The sequence below is a fragment of the Hemiscyllium ocellatum genome, chromosome 27 (assembly GCF_020745735.1).
Source record: "Hemiscyllium ocellatum isolate sHemOce1 chromosome 27, sHemOce1.pat.X.cur, whole genome shotgun sequence".
Lineage (NCBI taxonomy): Eukaryota > Metazoa > Chordata > Chondrichthyes > Orectolobiformes > Hemiscylliidae > Hemiscyllium > Hemiscyllium ocellatum.
In genome coordinates, this window is record NC_083427.1 from 2,562,032 (window position 1) to 2,586,011 (window position 23,980).

A 23,980-nucleotide genomic window follows, 5' to 3' on the forward strand; every position below is an offset into this window, starting at 1 on the left:
GTACTCAGGACATCTGTACCTTAATCATTACATCATTTCAACAATTCTGCTGGCTAAAGCATTCTTTGATTATCTGTATTTTTTACATTCTGAAGGCTTCCATTGTTTCTTGCTCAAGGTTACTTAGCTTCACAACAGCCCAGCTTCAATCAATAACCCATGTCAGCTTCATCCAAGGTCACAATCCGCCATGTTTTTGACATAACAGTTCTTTCAAGTTCCTTCATGTTTCCAAGCAGACCTGCTTGCTTTTTAGTCTCACAGTTAGCCCTTACTTATTAATCCTTAGTTAAACTGCAAAAATTACCTCACTGTGATGTGTGTGAGTGTGAGAGTGTGTGTGTGTGATGTGTGTGAGAGAGAATATGTGTGTGAGTGAGAGAGTGTGTGTGTGTGAGAGAGAGTGTGTGTGTGTGAGAGTGTGTGTGAGAGAGTGTGTGTGTGAGAGAGAGAGTGTGTGTGTGAGAGTGTGTGAGAGAGAGAGAGTGTGTGAAACTGCAGAAATTACATTACCCATATCAAGATGAGAGGGGAAAGATTTAAAAAGCATCCAAGCGGCAACCTTTTCATGCAGACAGTACCGCGTGTATGGAATGAGTTGCCAGAGGAAGCGGTGGAGGCTAATACAAATCATAACATTTAAAAGGGACCTGGATGAGTATATGAATAGGAGAGGCTTTGAGGGATATAGGCCAGATTTTAGCAAATGGGCCAAGATTCATCCGGGATATCTGGGCAGCATGGATGAGTCAGACCAAATGTTTGTTTCCATGCTGTACAACTCTGACTCAATCTTATCTCCTTTCCACAGTATTTCACATTCTTAGTTTTTTAAACAACCATCTAATTCCCTTTTCAATACGTCAACTTGAAAAGGGTTCACCATAACCTTTGATTATTTTAGTAATCATGTCACATTTGTGCCCTCCTTTTCAATGGGTAAAGATTTTTCCCATATATTCTGTCCAGACCATTCCTGATTTTGAACACCTGAGTTAAGGGCATTCACTTGGGAACACAGAAACCGGAAAGGCCTTTCAGTCCTCAAGCTAGATTCGGCATTCAATTAGTTCATGGCTGATCTGGGACCGAATAAATACATTCAGACCAGATTCCTTAACATCTCAGAGTTATACAGCATGGAAACAGACTCTTTGGTTCGACTCATCCAATGCCAACCCAGTTTCACAAATTAAGCAAATCCCATTTGCCTGCAATTGGCCCATATTCCCTCTTCTATTCATGCTGTTGCTTCTCAAAAATGTATCATCTCCGGTTTAAAATCATCAATTGATCTGGTCTCAACCAGTGTTTGTGGAAGAGAATTCCTAATCACTATCACCCCTTGTGTAGAACTGCTTCCTAACATCTCTCCTGACTGGTCTGGCCCAAACTTTAGATTGTGCCTCTTCGTTGTAGAACCAGTAGAATTCTACTCTGTCTTTTCTTATTACTCTAGTATCTTGAAAGCTTCAAACAACTCACCCCCTAACCTTATAAATTACAGAGAAAAGAGACCTAATTTGTATAATCTGCCCTCATACTTTAACATCTGAAGTCCAGGTTTCGTTGTTGTAAATTTACACTGTGCTCCCCAAAAGGCCTAAGCAGTGGTGTCAAGCTCTGCTGGCAGTACCCCGAGGTTATAACCAGGGTTTGGTATAGCTGCAGCACAATCTCTGCAAAATTATACTCCAGCCCCTTTAGCCATCTTGATCATTGTTTGCACTTTTGTGTCATCTCAAAGATGCAAGCACCTGAACCTCCAGACTTCTCTGAACATTTAACTTCGTACCATCGACAAAATATCTTGATCTTTCCTTTTCCTTGTCCAAAATGGATGACTTCCCACCTGCCTACGATGAAACCCGTCTGCCAGTTTTGCACATTCACCGAACCTATCAATGCCCCTTCGTAACTTTGTACTGTCACCGATACTGATTCTATGACTCTCCTCCATACCTCTATTGAAAAACGTCTCTGATATGTTCAGCTTCTTAAGTACTTTCTGAAGCTGTCCTGCCACATTTAATGACCTATATACTCAGATCCCACTGAATCGCCTTTTTGTAAACACACATTTGGTAACACACAATGATTATTATTGACCAAAGACAATTTTTGTTGAAACTTTCGGTCTTGAGGTTTCCTGCATGGCAAACACCTTCTACCAACCAGATTACACTTGCCCACAAATCAGTACTGACCACTCAGGCTAAACAAGATTAACATTGGCTTTCCTCTGGAATTGTTGTGATGAGTGCAAGGTGGAAAGTTTTGACAAAAAAGTATATTTAGCGATATTTGTACGTTAAAAATGTTGGATTCTAAGGAGGTGTACCTCTTGTAATACAGTACATAGTTAGTTTGGTCAAAATGTATAATTTCAAAATTGTATCTTATAATTCTGTACCGATGTTCTTGAACAAACATTTCTTTCATTTTATTGTCTGAAGTATTTTACTTGCCCTCCAGGTTAAAGTCTTGAGAACTCAAAAGAATTAATAGAGTCATAGAGATGTACAGCACGGAAACAGACCCTTCGGGCCAACCCGTCCATGCTGACCAGATATCCCAACCCAATCTAGACCCACCTGCCAACACCAGGCCCATATCCCTCCAAACCCTTCCTATTCATATATCCATCCAAATGCCTCTTAAATGTTGCAATTGTATCAGCCTCCACCACTTCCTCTGGCAGCTCATTCCATACATGTACTGCCCCTTACGTCTCTTTTATATATCTTTCCCCTCTCACCCTTAAACCTATGACCTCTCGTTCTGGATTCACCGACCCCCCAGTCTATTTATCCTATCCATCTGGCATCTCGGCAGGGATAAAGAACGAATAAATTCAGAGCAGCTGATCTGCTTCTCTCCAGTGGTAACTATCCGGTGTTCAATGAGCTCAGATAAACAAACAGCCAACTACTGCTACATATACAGGTGGTTCTTCTATAACATGATGGTGGTGTTCTTGTGCAATCCCGGGTTATAGAAAAATCGCGCCTTAGAAACAGCACTTAAAATTTTGGCCATGTAATCACATGACAGCCAACACACACTTTTAACAGTTTGCGCTTTCGAAACAGTGTCCCCAGTTTGGCAATCGCGTTAAAGTGAATTCACGATAGCGAAACACACGTGATGGCAGAACCACCTGTACTGAAAAGACCAAGTCACTCAACATTTAACACAAGTCTGATTGAGTTGAGTTTCACCTAAAATGCTAAACTGGAGCCACGTTTGAAGTATTATTACCATCAGTGCAAACCAATTAACATGGTTCAGTCCTGGATGTGATAAACTGTGGAAACCAAACACTCTAATTGTGGACCCTCTGCTATCCCAGGAGGTTGGTTGACTGAGTGAATCCCGTCCCACACTCAAAAGTATGAAAATGGTGTGTCACCCTGGTGTGACTTTGCTGGCATACAGTGACCACCTAAACTCCCTCCCACAGTGAAAGGACCTGAACAGTCACTGGTAAGTGAGCACATTGATACTGAACAACAGATCCATCGAGCACTTTTGTTAAATTTGCAAAACCAAGAGATCGTCCCTAAGCGCACTGGTGTGTGCAAACCGGTCTGGTGAATTAGTGAATCCTTTCCCTCACATGCAGCAAGTGAATGACCTTTCACCAGTGTGAACTCGTGGATGTTGTTGTAAGCACTAGCTTTTGAAGCGCTGCTCCTTCATCATACTCCACAACCACCTGATAAAGGAGCAGTGCTCCAAAAGCTAGTGCTTACAAATAAACTTGTTGGACATTTACCTGGTCTTCTGAACCATTTTTCGAGTTCAATTGAGCATGACACCTGTTGGTAAAGCTCTCTTGAAAATGTAACTGTAAAAAAAACGTTCCGGGCTTTACATATGGAAGAACTGAAACCAACACGGTCATTCTAAAAGATGAGAGACTTAACAATCCAGGTCTTTTTTAATAAATTTCAGTTGCATCACACTGTAAAATTTCGCTATAAATTCTATGTCTTATGATCTTAAACTCCACAACCACCTGATGAAGGAGCAGCACTCTGAAAGCTAGTGCTTCCAAATAAACCTGTTAGACTACTGATGTTGTGTAATTTTTAACTTTGTACACCCCAGTGCAACACTGGCTCCTCCAAATCATGTTCTGAAACAGGAAGCCATGATCACACCATCAGAATGGAATTACGCCAACATTGACAAATACAGCTCGGTCCTTGAGATATTGTCCGTCCTCTCACGTAACACCATATTGTTTCTAATTGATATCTTTAGTCTTCGCGTGAGCTGTCAAGAATATAATATAGTTGAGAATTGTTCGCATGTTTAATGTTTGTAACAACACACAGTCAAATACACCAGCAATCTTTTGCAAAGAGTTTTTGTTTTCTGTCTCCGGGATTTGCTTTTACTGATTTCATTAGTATTAATCTTCTTGTACACACATTGCTGACGGCACAAATCGAGGTCAATGAACATTATGGCATCATGGAACAAGGAGATCAATTCTGGAACGTAGCGTTCAATGTTTCAGGCAGATAGGAGGGATTGAAAAGGCGGTGGGGTATCACTGTTAATAAGAGATGCAATGAGGTCAGTTGTGAGAGGCGAGTTGGGTGTTGTGGATCCATTTGAGCAAAGGAAATATTCCAAGAGAGGGGTTAACCAATTGTGGCTAATCACGGTGAGGAGGGGTTTGGGGGAGGCGGTGGGGAGTGAGAGGGAGCGGGGAGAGCAAGAGGGGGCAGCCTGGCACTGCATTAGGACTGAGGTCAAGCCGATAGGACATTCCAGCTATTGAAGGAATGCAGCGTAGGTTCACGAAGGTCAATTCCTGGAATGGCGAGACTATCATATGTTGAAAGATTGGAGCGACTGGGCTTGTATTCACTTGAGTTTAGAAAGATGAGATGGGATCTCATTAAGACGTGTAAAATTATTAAAGGATTGGAAACTCTGGAGGCAGGAAGCATGTTTCCGCTGACCGGTGAGTCCAGAACCAGAGGACACGGTTTGAAAATAAGGGGTAGGCCATTTAGAACAGCGTTGAGGAGGAACGTCTTCACCCAGAGAGTGGTGGATATAGGGAATGGCTTCACTGCCTTCTGGGGCAAATCAAGTCTCTAATACTTTCAAGAAAGAGATGGACAGAGCTCTTAAATATAGTGGGAAAAAGGGGATAAGGCAGGAACAGGATCCCGAATGTGGATGATCAGCCATGATCATAATGAATGGTGGTGCTGACTCGAAGGGCAGAATGGCCTACTCCTGCACCTATTGTCTAGATTAGATTAGATTTCCCACAGTATAGAAACAGGCTCTTCGGCCCAACAAGTCCACACCGACCCTCTGAAGCGTTTGGTATGCTTTCCTTTATTGGTCAGAGTATTGAGTACAGGAGTTGGGAGGTCATGTTGCGGCTGTACTGGACATTGGTTAGGCCACTGTTGGAATATTGCGTGTAATTCTGGTCTCCTTCATCGGAAAGATGTTGTGAAACTTGAAAGGGTTCAGAAAAGATTAATAGGGATGTTGCCAGGGTTGGAGGATTTGTGCTTATAGGGAAATGCTGAACAGGCTGGGGCTGTTTTCCCTGGAGCGTCGGAGGCTGAGGGGTGACCTTGTAGAGGTTTATAAGATCATGAGGGGCATGCATAGGGTAAATAGACAAAGTATTTTCCCTGGGGTCGGGGAGTCCAGAACTAGAGGGCATAGGTTTAGGGTGAGGGGGGAAAGTTATAAAAGAGACCTGAGAGGCAACGTTTTCACTCAGAGGGAGGTACGCGTATGGAATGAGCTGCCAGAGGAAGTGGTGGAGGCTGGTACAATTGCAACATTTAAGAGGCATCTGGATGGGTATATGAATAGGAAGGGTTTGGAGGGATATGGGCTGGGTGCTGGCAGGTGGGACTAGATTGGGTTGGGATATCTGGTCGGCGTGGACGGGTTGAACCGAAGGGTCTGTTTCCATGCTGTACATCTCTATGACCTCACCTTCGACCACATACCGCACAAGAGGCTGCTGTGTAAGATAAAAATGCACAGCATCTTATCACAGGAAATGTGTTCTCATGGATGGACGATTGGTTGACTAACGGGAAACAAAGCCTGGGGATAAATGAGTCCTTTTCTGGCTGGTAATCAGTAACTGGTGGTGTGCCTCAGGGATCAATATTGGTTCCACAATGATTCTCAATTTACAGAGATGATTTGGAGTTGGCAACAACGTGCAGTGTGTCAGAGTTTGCAGATGAAACTAAGATGAGTGGCAGAGCAAAGTGTGCAGCGGACAGGGAAACTTTGCACAGGAACATAGATACTTTAAGTGAGTGGGCAAAGGTCTGGCTGATGGAATACCAGCGTAATAAATGTGAAGGCATCCATTTTGACCGGAATAACAGTAAAAAGGACTATGCGTTGAATGGTAAAATGTTGCAGCATGCTGCTGTGCAGAGGGACCTGGGTGTCCTTGCCTATGAATCACAGAAGTTCAGTCTGCCGGTACAACAGGTTAAATTAGGAAGGCAAATGGAATTCTGTCCCTGATTGCTAAAGGGATTGAGTTTAAAAGGGGGGGGGGGGGGGGGCGGGGGGTGGTCATGTTGCAGCAGTATAGGATGCTGGTGAGGGCACACCCGGAGTACTGCATGCTGTTTTGATCTCCTTACTTGAGAAAGGATGTATTGGCACGAGAGGTGGTGCAGAGTGGGTTCATTAGGTTGATTCCGGAGTTGAAGAGGTTGGCTTATGAAGAGAGATTGAGTAAACTGGGATTATATTCATTGGAATTTAAAAGAATGGGGGTGTCTTATAGAAACATAAGATTATGAAAGAAATGGGGGAATGGATAAAATAGAAGCAGAGAGGATGTTTCCACTGGCAGGTGAAAGGAGGACAGGAGGGCACAGCCTCAAGCTGAGAGGGAGCAGAACTGAGAAGGAATCTCTTCACCCAGAGTGTTGTTAATCTATGGAATTCCTTGCCCAGGGAAATAGTTGGGGCTCCTCAGTGAATGTTTTTAAAGCTAATATTGATAATGTTTTGAACAGTAAAGGAATTAAGGGTTATGGTGAGCGGGCAGCTAACTGGGGCTGAGGTCACGTACAGATCAGCCGTGATCCTATGAATGGCAGAGCAGGCTGGAAAGGCCAGACGGCCTACTCCTAGTTCTTATATTAGAGAGCCATAGAGATGGACAGCATGGCAACAGACCCTTCGGTCCAACTCGTCCATGCCGGCCAGATATCCCAACCCAATCTAGTCCCACTTGCCAACACTTGGCCCATATCCCTCCAAACCCTTCCTATTCATATACCCATCCAGCTGCCTTTTAAATGTTGCAATTGTACCAGCCTCCACCACTTCCTCTGGCAGCTCATTCCATACACGTACCACCCTCTGTGTGAAAAAGTTACCCTTTAGGTCCCTTTTATATCTTTCCCCTCTCACCCTAAAACTATGCCTTCTAGTTCCGGACTCCCCCATTCCAGGGAAAAGACTTTGCCTATTTATCCTATCCATGTCCCTCATAATTTTATAAACCTCTATAAGGTTATCCCTCAGCCTCCGACGCTCCAGGGAAAACAGTCCCAGCCTGTTAAGCCTCTCTCTATAGCTCAAACCCTCCAACCCTGGCAACATCCTTGTAAATCTTTTCTGAACCCTTTCAAGTTTCACATCTTTCCGATAGGAAGGAGACCAGAATTGCACGCAATATTCCAACAGTGGCCTAACCAATGTCCTGTACAGCCGCAACATGACCTCCCGACTCCTGTACTCAATACTCTGACCAATAAAGGAAAGCACACCAAATGCCTTCTAGTCACATTCGAAAGATTTATGTCCATACACTCCCAGGTACAATTCAAATGGTATTGTTCAGTTTATCCTGCTCCTCTTGCTTCTATAATCCCATCATTTAAATCATGACCTTGTTTTATTAAGAGACAGAAGATCAGCGAAAATATTACAATGGAAGAATGGCACTGAGGTGTGAGCAAGCACAAAAGCAGTAATGTTTTGGTTCATGTTAAGTTTCCAGGTGGGAGTAGGTTAAATGCAAAAGATTGGCCAGGAATGTTTCGGATTCAAGAATATTAAAAGTGACATGGACACGGATGACAGATTCAGCCCCAGGTAACATGGGGGGGGGGGGGGGGGAGAATTGCAGACTGATGAAGTTCTGCAAATTAAAACGTCTGGTTTTCACAACGAGGCGGGGGGGGGGGTTAAGCTGTCAGAACTCACCGAAGACGACACGCACATGGTGAACAGAGACATTCACCTTCAGGGAGAGGGATTGATTGATTGTTTTTACTCATTGAAGTTTAATAGCTTTGGTCTTCCACATTTTAATTGTAGGACAATTCTACGAATCCAGTAGCAGTGTCAGATAAGCAGTTTGATCATTTTAGTCACAGTGGAGGAATGGTGGGGAGATAGAGCCGGATATTGTCAGGGTACATGTGAAAACTAACACTGGGCTCTTGGCTGATGTCACCTAATGGCAGCATGGAGATAGATCCTTAGGGAACGCCCAACTACAAAGACTTGGGAGAGGAAAGGGAAGGTGGAGCTAGGGTGGGTGTTTGTAAGGATCATTAAAGATGACAGAGACAGTACTAGATAGAGACAGCTCTGACTCTCTGATGGCTGTTTTGTGTGGAAGTCTATCAAAAGTCTTTGGAAAGTCACGGACACAATACCGTCAGCTTTGCCACCATCAACCCTCTCTGTTTCTTTACAAAACATAAGTTGATTGCCTCTTCAAAAGAACGAGTATTTTAATCATATATACTTTTACCTTATGAAAGTAATACTATTTTTTTCTTAATTACTAGCATTTGTCCATATAATTTTTAATTTTATCCAATTTCTTGTTTCTAATTTCACAACCATTGAAGCTAAAATAATTGACCAAGGATGAAACATTTACAATACTCCAATTTTCTGGCCACACTGCTAAGTGTAAGGGATCTGAAAAATCTGCATTTTCTGCACTTTCACTTCCCTCAGTATTTGTAGATGGATTTCATGCAGTCCTGATACAGAGCAGCACAGTGGTTAGCACTGCTGACTCACAATGCCAGAGTCCCAGGTTCGATTCCAGCCTCGGGTGACCCACTGTGTGAAGTTTGCACATTCTCCCCGTGTCTGCGTGGGCTTCCTCCGGGTGCTGCGGTTTCCTCCCACAGTCCAAAGATGTGCAGGTTAGGGTGAATTGGCCATGATAAATTGCCCGTCGTGTTAGGTGCATTAGTCAGTGGGAAATGGGTCCGGGTGGGTTACTCTTCGGAGGGTCGGTGTGGACTGGTTGGGCCGAGGGGCTTGTTTCCATACTGTAGGGAGTCTAATTGAATCTATTAAATTTACGCCCAGCCAAGCTAACTGACACCTTGTTACCTGGCATTCATATCTGTTCCTTACTAATTATAAAGCATCCCACTGTCCGAATTCTCAAAACATACCTACAACAGTTACTGGTGAACGCGCTGGTGCCTCAGCACGTCGGACGACACCGTGAAACCCTTGCCACATTCGGAGCAGGTGAAGGGCCTCTCCCCGGTGTGAACCCGCTGGTGTTTGAGCAGGTGGGATGACTGAGTGAAGGCCTTGCCGCACTCCGAGCAGGTGAAAGGCTTCTCCCCGGTGTGGACCCGCTGGTGTTTGAGCAGGTTGGATGACTTAGTGAATCCCTTCCCGCACGTGGAGCAGGTGAATGGCTTCTCCCCGGTGTGGACCCGCTGGTGTTGGAGCAGGTCGGACGACACCGTGAAACCCTTCCCACATTCGGAGCAGGTGAATGGCTTCTCCCTGGTGTGGACTCGCTGGTGTGTGAGCAGGCTGGATGACTGAGTGAAGCCCTTCCCACATTCGGAGCAGGTGAAGGGCCTCTCCCTGGTGTGCACTCGCTGGTGTTGGAGCAGGTTGGATGACTGAGTGAAGCCCTTGCCGCACTCCGAGCAGGTGAACGGCCGCTCCCCGGTGTGGACCCGCTGGTGCTGGAGGAGGTGGGCTGACTGAGTGAAGCCCTTGCCGCACTCCGAGCAGGTGAATGGCCTCTCCCCGGTGTGAACCCGCTGGTGTTTGAGCAGGTGGGATGACTGAGTGAAGCCCTTGCCGCACTCCGAGCAGGTAACCAGCCACTCCCCGGTGTGGACCCGCTGGTGCGTCCGGAGTTGGGAAGAGGCAGTGAATCCCTTCCAGCACGTGGAGCAGGTGAATGGCTTCTCCCCGGTGTGGACCCGCTGGTGTTGGAGCAGGTGGGATGACACCGTGAAACCCTTCCCACATTCAGAGCAGGTGAATGGCCACTCCCCGGTGTGGACCCGCTGGTGCCTCAGCAGGTCGGATGACACCGTGAAACCCTTCCCACATTCGGAGCAGGTGAAGGGCCTCTCCCCGGTGTGGACCCGCTGGTGCCTCAGCAGCTCAGATGACACCGTGAAACCCTTCCCACATTCGGAGCAGCTGAAGGGCCTCTCCCCGGTGTGCACTCGCTGGTGTTGGAACAGGTTGGATGACTCAGTGAAGCCCTTCCCGCACGTGGAGCAGATGAACGGCCTCTCGCCGGTGTGACTGCGCCGATGGGTCTCCAGCTGTGACGGGTAAATGAATCCCTTCCCACAGTCCCCGCACTTCCACGGTTTCTGCCCGGTGTGACTGCACTGATGTTCGGACAGGTCGGATGACTGGCTGAAGGCTCGCCCACACTCGGGACACGTGTACGGTTTCTCCCCAGTGTGGCAGCGCTTGTGCCTTAACAGGTCGGACGACTGGCTGAAGCCTCGACCGCACTCCGAACATGTGTACGGCTTCTCTCCAGTGTGAGCGGCGCCCTTTCCTTCCATGTTCAAAACACAACGACTCTCGGGTTGCAATAGACCAGCTGACGTCTCGTTGGATTGAGATTCCCAGCTCCACAGCCTCTCCTGCTGAAGCCCTGTGAAATCGATTCAACACCCAACAAGTCAGTTTTGAGAGCACCCGCAAAAACACAAAGGCAGGATGTCAAGTTGAGCTGAATGAATCGAGGCCGGCAAACACGTCTCCTCTTAGTCTCGAGGTCACCCAAAACTGCCTGTGTGAGACTAACATCGAGTCTTCTTCACCCATCACCCCCTGTGCTCAGTAACCTAGGCTCCCAAGTTAAGAAGCACAGAGGCTTTCAAATTCTCATCCATCTTTCCCATTGTGGTTATGGTCATGCCTTTCTCTGTAAGCTCTTCCAGCTCTATAACCCTCCCGAGATGTCTGCGCCAGTCTTAATCCCGGCCTCTTTAACAATTCCTAACCGGACTCTGAATTTCCTCTCTCTGACCATCACTCACTTTCTTCCTGTAACAAACCCCTGAAAGCATTCACTATGTTGTTGGTCACTGGGTCTAATATCTCCTCATAGATACAAATGTTGCTGATTATGTTTTGGTGAAGACCATAAGATACGGGAACAGAAATAAGCGGTAGTATGTACTGCCGATGCTGGAGATTAGAGTGGTGCTGGAAAAGCACAGCAGGCCAGGCAGCATCCGAGAAGCAGGAAAATCGATGTTTCGGGCAAAACATCCTGATGGTTCATCAGGAACCATCATCGGGTACAGAAATAGACCATTTGCCCTATCAGATCTGCTCTGCCATGGCTACGTTTCTCAAACCCATTCTCCTGCCTTCTCCCTGTAACCCTTGGTCTCCTTGCTAATATAGAACCGACGTATCTCTGACTTAAAGACACTCAATGACATGGTATCCACAGCCTTCGGTGGCAATGGGTTCCACAGATTCACAGCCCTCTGCCTGAGGAAATTCCTCCTCATCTCAGTTCTAAAGGCTCATCCCTTCACTCTGAGGCTCTCCTATGAGCGGAAACATCATCGTCACATCCATTCCGTCCAGACCTCTCAGTATTCTGTAAGTTTTAATGAGATGACCACCTCATCCTTCCAAACTCCACTGTGTACAGACCGAATCCTCAGCTGCTCCTCACGTGACAAGCTCTTCACCCCCAGGATCATTCTTGCAAACCTCCTCTGGATCCCCTCCAAAGCCCAGCCCATCCTTCCCTAAATAGACGGCCCAAACCTGAAAGACCTTGAACAGTTTTATTATGTGGGAGGTGCTAAATAAATACCCTTTTCTGTTGGTGATTTTACCTTAGTCCTGTTCTTTCCCCACCGCTGGGTGAATATCTGTAACTCCTTATCTAACAGCATTATGGGAGGGGATTTACAACACAGACTGCAAAAGTTCAAGTAGTTGGTCTGGTCTTGCTAGTGCTTCTCAAATACCCAGAATAATGCTTGAAAATATGTCAATATAAAGCATATGTTTAAAAATTTCCCATTGTTAAAACAACACCCTTTCACAGTGTCTCTTTAATTGTCCCTGTAACCTTTCTTCCTTTGATAACTTCACATTGGAATCTAGCCAGCCCCAGCTATTTCCAAAGTCCTCGGAGTTGAACTAAGCAGCTTCTTCTTGACCTCCAGTCAAAGGCAAACTGCGACAAAGGCATTCAAAGGGAATTAGATAAACACCCAAAGTCAAAATGATGGGCTTCAAGCACAGATCAGGGAGTGGAATGAACTAATTAGCTTTAACAAAGAGACATCACAGGCATAAGTTAAATAATCTCTGTGACCAACACTCACCCCAATACAAATTGGCTCCGAAATGGTCTCTCTCTGTTTCCAGACTCAGTTCTGCTGAATGTCCAGACGCATCAGTGACACTCAGATTTTGACGTGATGTTTGGTTTGAGATTCCACTCTGCAGTTACTCATGTAACATTCTGTAAAAGTTTTTTTTAAACAAAATAAAATTACTGCCAGTCCAAGACAGAAATTCATGAAACCTATCCCCTTCCTGACCCAGAATGACCATGCTCCCTGCAGAAACATTGCTCGCCACCACCACTCCTTCCAGACCACCGCGGTCTGCAGTCCCTTGGTTCGAGGATGCTTGCTCAAAGTTGTGAATTCCTGTACTGGGTCTTCACATGACTGGGCAACCTTTTCACACAGAGGATGGTACATGTATGGAAGGAGCTGCCAGAGGAAGTGGTACAGGCTGGTACAGTTGCAACATTTAAGAGGCATTTGGATGGGTATATGAATAGGAAGGGTTTGGAGGGATATGGGCTAGGTGCTGGCAGATGGGTCTAGATTGGGTTGGGATATCTGGTCGGTATGGACGGGTTGGACCGAAGGATCTGTTTCCATGCTGTACATCTCTATGACTCTCTATTTCTCTCATGTATATTTTAGAACATAGAACAGTGCAGGCCCTTTGGCCCACAATGTGCCAAACATTTATGTTAATCTTAGGACAGTATGATAATTCAGTGAGGCCAATGCAGCCTGAGGGACATGCTGTCTGCATTCTGAATGAGCACAACCCAAGTCCAGCCATTCCAAACAGTGCCCCTTACAAAGATGGCGCCCACGCATGCGTGCTGCCCGCCCCCCACAAAGATGGCGTCCGCTACCAGGGGCCTACCTCCGGGAGGAAGCCTAGCGGCGTCATTGTCATTTGCGCAAACGGGGTAACAGGAGGATCTCAGTCGGGTACTGAAATCATTTACAAGGTCCTTACCACGCGGCTCCATCCACCCGTCCGATCCATCGGCCGTTTCTTCCCGCCTGGTCCCTGACACTTCAGCAGCTCAGAAGCAAACACCCCTCCGTCGCCATGACAGGCTCCAGGCGGCGGCGGCCTTGCGCATGCGCGGTATCTCCCTATGATGACGACATGGGGACACCCCGCACCGCGGGGGTGTCTGGGTAGGCTACCTGTCAGGTCAAGGAGAAAGAAGAGAATCCAGGTTTGGTTTTGTTTGTAAACTGGAACATGGAGACGGAGATTAAATATTCATTTCACCAAATACAATATGATATCCACATGGGCCACAGGCTGGTGCGATAATGTGGCATGCACCTCCTATTTTAAGTATCACATAATAATTGCATTTCAGAAAGTGCCCATTGTATTGTGCTGACTCTCAAAAGAGCATCTTACTTACTGCCTTTGGTCAGTGCATTGAGCAGAGGAGTTAGGTGGTCATCCTGTGGCTCTGCAGGCCATTGGTTAGGCCCCATTTGGTGTACTACTCCAGGATAGATGTTGTTAAATTTGAAAGGGTGCATAAAAGATTTACAAACTGTTGCCGGGGTTGGAAGGTTTGAGCTACAGGGAGAGGCTGAACAGGCTGGAGCGTCGGAGGCCGATGAGTGAACTTAGAGGTTAATAAAATCATGAAGGGCATGGATAGGCTGCACAGCCAAGGTCTTTTTCCCCCAGGGTAGGTTAGTCCAAAACTAGAAGGAATAGGTTTAAGATGAGAGGGGAAAGATTTAAAAAGGATCCAAGCGGCAACCTTTTCATGCCGACAGTACTGCGTGTATGGAATGAGTTGTGATATGGTTAATGTAATTTCTGCAGTTTCATACATTCACACACACACACACACATATTACTTATGCATTCACACATACATACACACACACCCAATACACACACACACACTAGAAACACACTCACTTACACACACGCATACTCACACTACATTCACACACACACATTTATGCATTCACACATTCTACACACACACCCAATACACACACACACTCACTCATACACATACCTACACACACACACACCTCACACATAAACCCACACACATACACACACCTATACACACCTCACACATAAACCCACACACATACACACACCTACACACACACTCACTCACACACGCATACTCTCTTGGTATGAGTGGGGTAATTTCTGTACTAAAACTGAGGTTTAATGAATAAAAGCTAAAATTATGAGACTAATAATCGACTAGGCCATAAAAAAAGCATGAACTAGAAGTCACCTCTGTTATGTCAGGAACATGGTAACCTTGGGCAAGAGACCAAAGAATTCTTACACAGAGGGCAAAATACAATGAAAGCTCTTTTTATGACATACAAAAAATCAATAAATGCTGTAGCTAGTGGAACATAGAGATAATGAAGGAATGTACTAACTAGCAAGAATTGTAAAATAATATAACATTTTAATGAAGGAATTGGCAAGGAAAAGCGTGAAATGTTTTAACCAATGGAATTGTCATTAATGATTTTTAATGTAAGAAAATCCATAGCGTGAGATGTTTAAACCAATGAAATTATCACTAATGTTTTTGAATGGAAAAATAATGTATAAGTATTGGTGCTGTAAAATCTTTCGGCGCGATTTCCGAAGTCCTTTTTGGAACTCGCCCAATCTTCGAAGATTGAATAAACATCTGTTGCTCCGTTTGTGTGTGTCTCGCAGCATTTCGATTTGCCACGGGAGAAGTGATAGCCGGTGGGGATAAGGGCTGGTACTGACAGCTTGGAGTTCGCCTCTTGGAACTGAACCCTGTGGACAGTCTCCCTTGATACAAGGGTTAAAGGACAGTCCGCGGTTGGCAGAGTTCGGAGGCAGAACCCGGTTGTTCTGAATCAGAACCCTAGAATTAGAATAGTTAGCCAAGTGTCAGGAACTATTCTCCGGAGATTCAGAATACCTAGACAGAAATCACTTATAACAAATTTGGGGGCTCGTGTCCAGGATCTTAAAAAGAACTCCCACGGGAGGCTCTGAATGATTCTGGGACACTGTGACACACACAGATGTTTGAGCAAACGATGTGAATAGGTGGCGCTCACAATAAAGTAAAAGGTTGAAGTTTTGATAAAGTAAAAAGTTGAAGTTTTTACTTTGAGTCGGACAACTCCGTGCACGGATCAAGGTAAGAACCTTCTCTGTTTTTGGGGTTTTCGCGGAATTGTTGAGAGAAGTGTACACTGCCTTGTCGACTCGGTGGTTGTGACAGGTAACCGGGATACAAGGGTTAATTGAGTAACCAGAGTGTAGAATATAGGTTAGCCTGAAGACCAACCATGGGTGGCCGAGGTTCCAGGTCTAAAAAGGAACGGGAAGACGAAACCCCGAAAATTCCCCCTGATAGTCCGCTGGGACGAAAATTGGGGAATTGGAGTCCCTACGAAAGTCGGGGCTTAAAGAAATGGGAAATGATAAAATACTGTTGTTTTGTTTGGGTAAAAGAACCCATCCATTTGCCATCAGTGTTCTGGCCAAAAATTTGGATCGGACGAGGATTGGGTTTGTCAAATTTTAAATGATTATGTAAAGAATAAACAGAATCCAGGTTTAAAGGAGAGCGAGTATGCTGTATGTTGGGTAGGGAACCCGACAGCAACCGCTCCAACCCAAGTACCCTTATATCCTTTAATCCCACTTGAAGAAAAAGAGAGTAAGTGGGAAGTGTTAGAAAACTTATCCCCGCCTGTGGCACCCCCGCCATATACTCTTCAGAATGAACAGCGGCAGCAGCCGCTGGTGAATCAGGGAGAGAGATCCGAGGGATCAGGCGAAGGGGACTTGGGAGCCACAGCAGCAGGAGCTGAAGGGGGTTAGGAAATCTGCACGACTAAAGGAGAAAGAGATGAGGGAAAAAGATGATAAAGAAGTAGTGAGACTGTCCCCCCTGAGGGAGATCTGTAAGTCATCAGGAATGATGAAGGGGGACAACTGAAGTTTAGTTTTACCAGCAGCTTGCAGTAAGACCGACAGAGAGAGAGAGAGAATGCGAGAACAGCTCGCAAAACATTTAACCCTCTGTGATTCGGTTTGAATGCACATTTGTTTGTTGGTGATTGAATGAGGAAGTTTTATTCACTGGAGCTTGAGTTCCAGGATTGTTTTAAATGAGATTTTTATGTAAACTTAACATGATTTTTTTCAATATGTGAAGGACAGTTGAAGTTTCCGTTCAATAGTAGACTGTCGGGGAAAAAAAAGACGATAACTTCCATGGTTATTATCTGAGACCTTGGATACGGCCGTTAGAATTTTTAAAATTTGAATTGACAAATTATTGTAAGACAGCTCTGATTATTTTACGACCTAAAGTATTGTAATTGAGAAATAATTGGTCAGGAGTACATAAGAAAACTAATTTTGGATCTAAATTAGGGTACTAAATCTGGGTGATTACAGTGGATTTCAAAATTGGGAACTGTATGCATTTTACATTTTAAATAATAAATACTGAATAAATGGACGTAAATATATAAATATGTTTACAAGTTAGGAACAGGCTTTAAAGTTAGTTAAGCATGAATTAATAAATTGGTGTTTGAGGATATGAGAAGCTAGGAACATTGCAATATTTCTTTAAAAAAAAGGAAGAACGTAACGACTAAATTGCCGATAGGGGACAAGGAGATTGGGTTTGTGTGTGACCCCCTCACCAGTGGGGAGGTCGGAACATTTAAAAGGAAATGACGATCCTGGTTGAGAATCCGATAGGATTGTCAGAACAAATAAATTTATTTTTGAGGCCCAGTCTGTATATGTGGGCTGAGTCAATGTCTATTTTTGAATATACTATTTACTGGGGGAGAAAGGAGACTTATATGGGAATACTGGATGGGAAAGGAGTCGGATAAATAAGGTGGTTATCTAAATCTGAATATTTATGTCTGTGTGGGCTGGCCCCGATAGGATTTTTTTTGTGTTGGTGAAGATCTATGTGTGTCTTTGTCTGTGTAAATTTGATTGTAAAAAATAGTCTCTGTGGATGTGAGAATTTGTGTTTGTGTATGGATTTTTTTAGAAGGCTTCTCAGCTAACAAGCAGTTTAACACTTTGTGCTCTGGCTTGAATTCATCTGTTTGTTAATGGTTTTATGTGTGAAACTTGTTTGTCATTTGATTCAGTGTGCTATTTTTGATTGTAATTTTATGAATGCTCAACGTTATTTTCTTTCATGATATGATTTTATTAGAACTTAAGGAGGACCCTGATACTGGGAGAAAACAGCAGTATAGGTGGACTGTCTTAGCTGAAGGTTTTACCGAGTCACCAAACTTGTTTGGACAGATCCTAGAACAAGTTCTTGAGGGCTTGACTTTAAGGCCAACTTTAAAGTTAATTCAGTATGTGGACGACCTCCTGTTGTCCGGTCCTACCCAAACTGACACACAGCAGGGAACCAATGATTTATTAAACTACCTTGCAGTGAAGGGATTGCGAGTTAGTCAGAACAAACTACAGTATGTGGAACGGGAAGTAAGATATTTAGGGCATTTGATCAGTCAAGGGCAGAAGAGAATAAGCCCCGAAAGAATAAAGGGAATTGTAGAATTAGGACTACCCCGAACTAAGAGGGAACTCCGAAAGTTCCTGGGTTTGCTGGATTATTGCAGACTCTGGATAGATAATTATGCTACTCTTACAAAAAGGCTATACCTGCTGCTAACAGAGGAGGCTCCGGACAGGGTTAAATGGGACCCAGAAGGAAAAATGCCGATTGAAACTTTAAAAGAAAAATTAGTTACAGCACCGGTTTTGAACTTGCCAGATTTTAATAAAGATTTTCGACTCTTTGTCAACGCCAAGCATGGGATGGCTTTTGGGGTCTTGACTCAGGAATGGGGTGGACATAGAAAACCTGTAGCTTTCCTCTCCAGAATCCTAGACCCCGTTTCACAGGGTTGGCCCGAATGTGTACAAGCAGTAGCAGCCACTGCTAAGCTAGTGGAAGAAAGCCAGAAACTGACGTTTGGAGCACCACTGACTGTGGTTACTCCTCACCAAGTCCGCACTATTCTGAATCAAAAAGCAGGACGATGGCTCACAGACTCCTGAATCCTGAAATATGAGGCAGTGCTCTTAGATAGAGAGGACCTTAAGATAGAGGTGGGCGCATGTTCAAATCCGGCTGACTTCTTATGGAAAGGAGGACCATTCATGAGATTGAGTGCAAGGTAGTAATAAGTTAGAACAATTCCAAATTCACATGAGGGGTGGTATCCACCTTCAGGAAAATGAGGCAGGGGAGCAGGGGCTCCAGGGGCAAATGTACCCAGTTACACAGAGAGATAGGCTGCCGGTGAGGCAGGGGAGCAGTGGCTCCGGAACAGATGTACAAAGAAATAGGCTGCTGATAAGGCAGGGGGGAACAGAAACTCTGAGGGTAGATGCGAATTAATATGGGTAACTTGAGAGTAAGTTTCAGGACGTTGAGACAGTAAGTAGACTGTATTGCTCTGAGATTGTTCATGGGGGCTATACGGTGCGTAGGGCTGCATTGAACAACTGTACGGGGGGGGGGGGGGAGGGGGGACAGCGGTAGGTAGGGAGTGGGAGCTCCGGGGGCGGATGCGCCCAGACACAGGGAAAACATTACATTTGACAACTGCGATGTGCGTGAAAGAATTAAAATGTTACTGACAACCGACCCTGAACAGTTCCATATGTAGAGCAGTGACCTCTGGGAAAAAGGGGGGAGATCTGCCACATGGGGACTGCCCAGGCAGCAGTACTGGAGACTGCGAGTGGAGATAGTTGGGGAAAAGAATTAGCACTTGAAGACCTGGTGGTCGAGGGGAGGTCGCTATGAGCTCCGATGCGCAGACACAGGAGACAGTGACAGGCAGACATAGACAGAGAGACCAACGCCGTATGAGAGAGAGAGAGAGAGAGAGAGAGAGATCGGAAGCTATTACATTTTGTGGTGTTTCTGGCTGAAAGTCATCTGTTCGTTAGTGCATGAATGTTTGAGTGTTTATCACCTAGAGCTTGAGTCACGAGATATGTGTATCTGTAAATATGTTGAGACCCTGGGCTTCGCTGTTTCTCGTTTACTCCACCAGGGATTCCTGACTCAGACACCACCTCTGGATTTCGCTGTGCACACTATTGAACCCGGTGAAGGGGTTTTGATCAAACATTGACAACAGCTAACTCTCGAACTTGTGTGGGACGGCCCGTTCCTAGTACTCCTCACCACTGAACGGCGGAGAAAGGCTGGCAAATGGCCAGTAACCTCTCCAGTTAAGAAAGGAGTCTGGACAGCCAAATCAACACGTGACCCACTATAACTCAGACTGAACAGACTTTGATTAACTGACTATACTATGGCGACGTGAGTGTTTCTTCAGAATTGTATGTTAACCTTGTTTAGTGCTTTATTTTGATGTTTAAGTTCTTAGCACTAGTCAGAATTATGCTGCTATTCCTGTTATTTCTGAGTTTAGCTCATATATCTTTTTCAGATGTTGTGTTAATGATTTCTGTTTCGGAATTTCCACAAGTTATAAAAATTGATGCTTGCAGCCTAAGTACAATGCCCAGATGTAGAATTTCAAAGGGAATATGTTTCCTCCCAAATATCTCTTCACACTATTCCGGACGTAAGGTTTGGTCGCGAAAGCCACCGCCTGGCATCACTATCCATAGAGCCCCCTTTAGCCCAGCCCTAAACTGTTTTGACAAGAAGTGTCATCCTATATATCTCACCATTAAAAATGCTTCCTCTGAAGACTCATTTCCCCATAAAAATGGGTCCCAACTCCTTAGTAAAGATTTAAAGATAGAGATGACAGCGTATGGGAAGCGTTTTGTGGGCTGCTGTTTTTGAATTGGCGTCGGACAGGGACAGCCTTTGGGATTCCTTGATTCTAAACTGCAACCTTTAACCCCTTACACTGATCCAAAGACACTGCAGATTATAGAGGTTAAAGACCTGAGAAAGACTCTTGAAATAGAAACAGGATATGGAGAAACAAATGCCTGGATTGAATGGGTTAAATATACTGTAAAAAGTCTGAACAAAAGCAGTTGCTATGCATGTGCCTCCGGTAGGACAGTGTCTCAGGTAGTTCCCTTTCCGCTCAGGTGGGAGCGAAACAAACAGGGCATGGAATGCATGATAGCCCTATATCAAGATGTGACTGCATGGAAAAATCCGAATTGTGCTTCTTTGTCTTTGATGTTCCCTTCCTTAAAAGGACATAAGAGGCAAGCTCCCCCTGTGTTTTCTGCCGCTGTTGGGAATCACACATCGTGTGTTTATAGACAGGGTGGATCTATTGATTTGGGGGAGCTGAGATTGTGTTCGGTGATTAAAAACGTTACTGAAGCAGTGGAAGGAAGAAATTACTCATCTTTAAACGTTCCCCGAGCAGATCTGTGGTGGTACTGTGGAGGCAAACTACTGAGACCCACCCTGTCCCCTGATTGGAAGGGGATATGTGCAATTGTACAATTGGCAACACCATTCACCTTGGCATTTGAGAGAGAACAGTTAGTTGGGAGAAAGGGAAGGGATAAGAGATCACTGCTACCCACTTCTGTTGATAAAAAAATTTATCTTGATTCAATAGGGGTCCCCAGGGGGGTGCCTGATGAGTTCAAAGCTCGTAACCAGATTTCAGCAGGCTTTGAGTCATCCCTATTCTGGTGGGTTACTATTAATAAGAATGTGGATTGGATAAACTACATTTATTATAACCAAGCACGGTTTATTAACCATACTAGAGATGCAGTAAAGGGTTTGGCTGAACAAATGGATGCCACCAGTCGTATGGCTTGGGAAAATAGACTGGCCTTGGACATGCTCTTAGCTGAAAAGGGGGGCGTTTGTGCCATGATAGGCTCTCAGTGTTGTACTTTTATTCCCAACAATACGGCCCCTGATGGCTCGGTGACCCGTGCCCTGGAAGGTCTCCAGGCACTGGCTGATGAAATAGCTGAGAATTCAGGTGTAAATACTGATTGGACTGGCTGGCTAGAGCGGTGGTTCGGTAAATGGAAGGGGGTGATGGTCTCAGTGGTGATTACACTTCTGGTGGTAATCGGGATTTTAGTTGCTTTGGGCTGTTGTATAATTCCATGTCTGCGTGGTCTAATTACCCGCTTTATTGAGACTGCCTTGATGAAGAGCGACCCGCGTACAGTAGTGGGCATTCACCTCCAAACTGATACGGACAATCCTGAGGCTGATTGGGATAGACAGGCCATGATTATGCTGCAGAAATTACAGACTGTATAAAAAGACAGGGGGGATTGATATGGTTAATGTAATTTCTGCAGTTTCATACATTCACACACACACACATTACTTATGCATTCACACATACATACACACACACACACACACACACACTAGAAACACACTCACTTACACACACGCATACTCACACTACATTCACACACACACACACACTCTTGGTATGAGTGGGGTAATTTCTGTACTAAAACTGAGGTTTAATGAATAAAAGCTAAAATTATGAGACTAATAATCGACTAGGCCATAAAAAAAGCATGAACTAGAAGTCACCTCTGTTATGTCAGGAACACGGTAACCTTGGGCAAGAGACCAAAGAATTCTTACACATAGGGCAAAATACAATGAAAGCTCTTTTTATGACATACAAAAAATCAATAAATGCTGTAGCTAGCGGAACATAGAGATAATGAAGGAATGTACTAACTAGCAAGAATTGTAAAATAATATAACATTTTAATTAAGGAATTGGCAAGGAAAAGCGTGAAATGTTTTAACCAATGGAATTGTTATTAATGATTTTTAATGTAAGAAAATCCATAGCGTGAGATGTTTAAACCAATGAAATTATCACTAATGTTTTTGAATGGAAAAATAATGTATAAGTATTGGTGCTGTAAAATCTTTCGGCGCGATTTCCGAAGTCCTTTTTAGAACTCGCCCAATCTTCGAAGATTGAATACACATCTGTTGCTCCGTTTGTGTGTGTCTCGCAGCATTTCGATTTGCCACAGGAGAAGTGATAGCCGGTGGGGATAAGGGCTGGTACTGACAGCTTGGAGTTCGCCTCTTAGAACTGAACCCTGTGGACAGTCTCCCTTGATACAAGGGTTAAAGGACAGTCCGCGGTTGGCAGAGTTCGGAGGCAGAACCCGTTTGTTCTGAATCAGAACCCCAGAATTAGAATAGTTAGCCGAGTGTCAGGAACTATTCTCCGGAGATTCAGAATACCTAGACAGAAATCACTTATTCCAGTTGCCAGAGGAAGTGGTGGAGGCTAATACAAATCATAACATTTAAAAGGGACCTGGATGAGTATGTGAATAGGAGAGGCTTTGAGGGATATCGGCCAGATTTTAGCAAATGGGCCAAGATTAATCCGGGATATCTGGTCAGCATGGATGAGTCAGACCAAATGTTTGTTTCCATGCTGTACAACTCTGACTCAATCTTATCTCCTTTCCACAGTATTTCACATTCTTATTTTTTTAAACAAACATCTAATTCCCTTTTCAATACGTCAACTTGAAAAGGGTTCACCATAACCTTTGATTATTTTAGTAATCATGTCACATTTGTGCCCTCCTTTTCAATGGGTAAAGATTTTTCCCATATATTCTGTCCAGACCATTCCTGATTTTGAACACCTGAGTTAAGGGCATTCACTTGGGAACACAGAAACCGGAAAGGCCTTTCAGCCCTCAAGCTAGATTCGGCATTGAATTAGTTCATGGCTGATCTGGGACCGAATAAATACATTCAGACCAGATTCCTTAACATCTCAGAGTTATACAGCATGGAAACAGACTCTTTGGTTCGACTCATCCAATGCCAACCAAGTTTCACAAATTAAGCAAATCCCATTTGCCTGCAATTGGCCCATATTCCCTCTTCTATTCATGCTGTTGCTTCTCAAAAATGTATCATCTCCGGTTTAAGATCATCAATTGATCTGGTCTCAACCAGTGTTTGTGGAAGAGAATTCCTAATCACTATCACCCCTTGTGTAGAACTGCTTCCTAACATCTCTCCTGACTGGTCTGGCCCAAACTTTAGATTGTGCCTCTTAGTTGTAGAACCAGTAGAATTCTACTCTGTCTTTTCTTATTACTCTAGTATCTTGAAAGCTTCAAACAACTCACCCCCTAACCTTATAAATTACAGAGAAAAGAGACCCAATTTGTATAATCTGCCCTCATACTTTAACATCTGAAGTCCAGGTATCGTTGTTGTAAATTTACACTGTGCTCCCCAAAAGGCCTAAGGAGTGGTGTCAAGCTCTGCTGGCAGTACCCTGAGGTTATAACCAGGATTTGGTATAGCTGCAGCACAATCTCTGCAGAATTATACTCCAGCCCCTTTTAG

General features: G+C 44.6%; 1 protein-coding gene and 1 pseudogene across 1 annotated transcript; both read right to left on the reverse strand.

Moving 5' to 3' along the window:
- Positions 1 to 12,718, reverse strand: part of LOC132828703 (zinc finger protein 208-like) — a 61,837-nt pseudogene extending 49,119 nt beyond the window's left edge.
- LOC132828681 (zinc finger protein 271-like) lies at positions 422 to 12,723 on the reverse strand. Its single transcript, XM_060845745.1, has 3 exons — positions 12,642 to 12,723; positions 9,462 to 10,936; positions 422 to 4,281 (listed from the first exon to the last, which is right to left on the reverse strand). Exon 2 carries the CDS (start codon positions 10,842 to 10,844, stop codon positions 9,471 to 9,473), a length of 1,374 nt encoding a protein of 457 aa, XP_060701728.1. The 5' UTR covers positions 10,845 to 10,936; positions 12,642 to 12,723; the 3' UTR covers positions 422 to 4,281; positions 9,462 to 9,470.
- Positions 12,724 to 23,980: the final 11,257 nt, after the last annotated feature.

What these genes read in the sequence shown, in the direction of transcription:
- LOC132828681 (XM_060845745.1), bottom strand. Translation starts at nt 10,844, where the DNA reads ATGGAAGGAAAGGGCGCCGCTCACACTGGAGAGAAGCCGTACACATGT.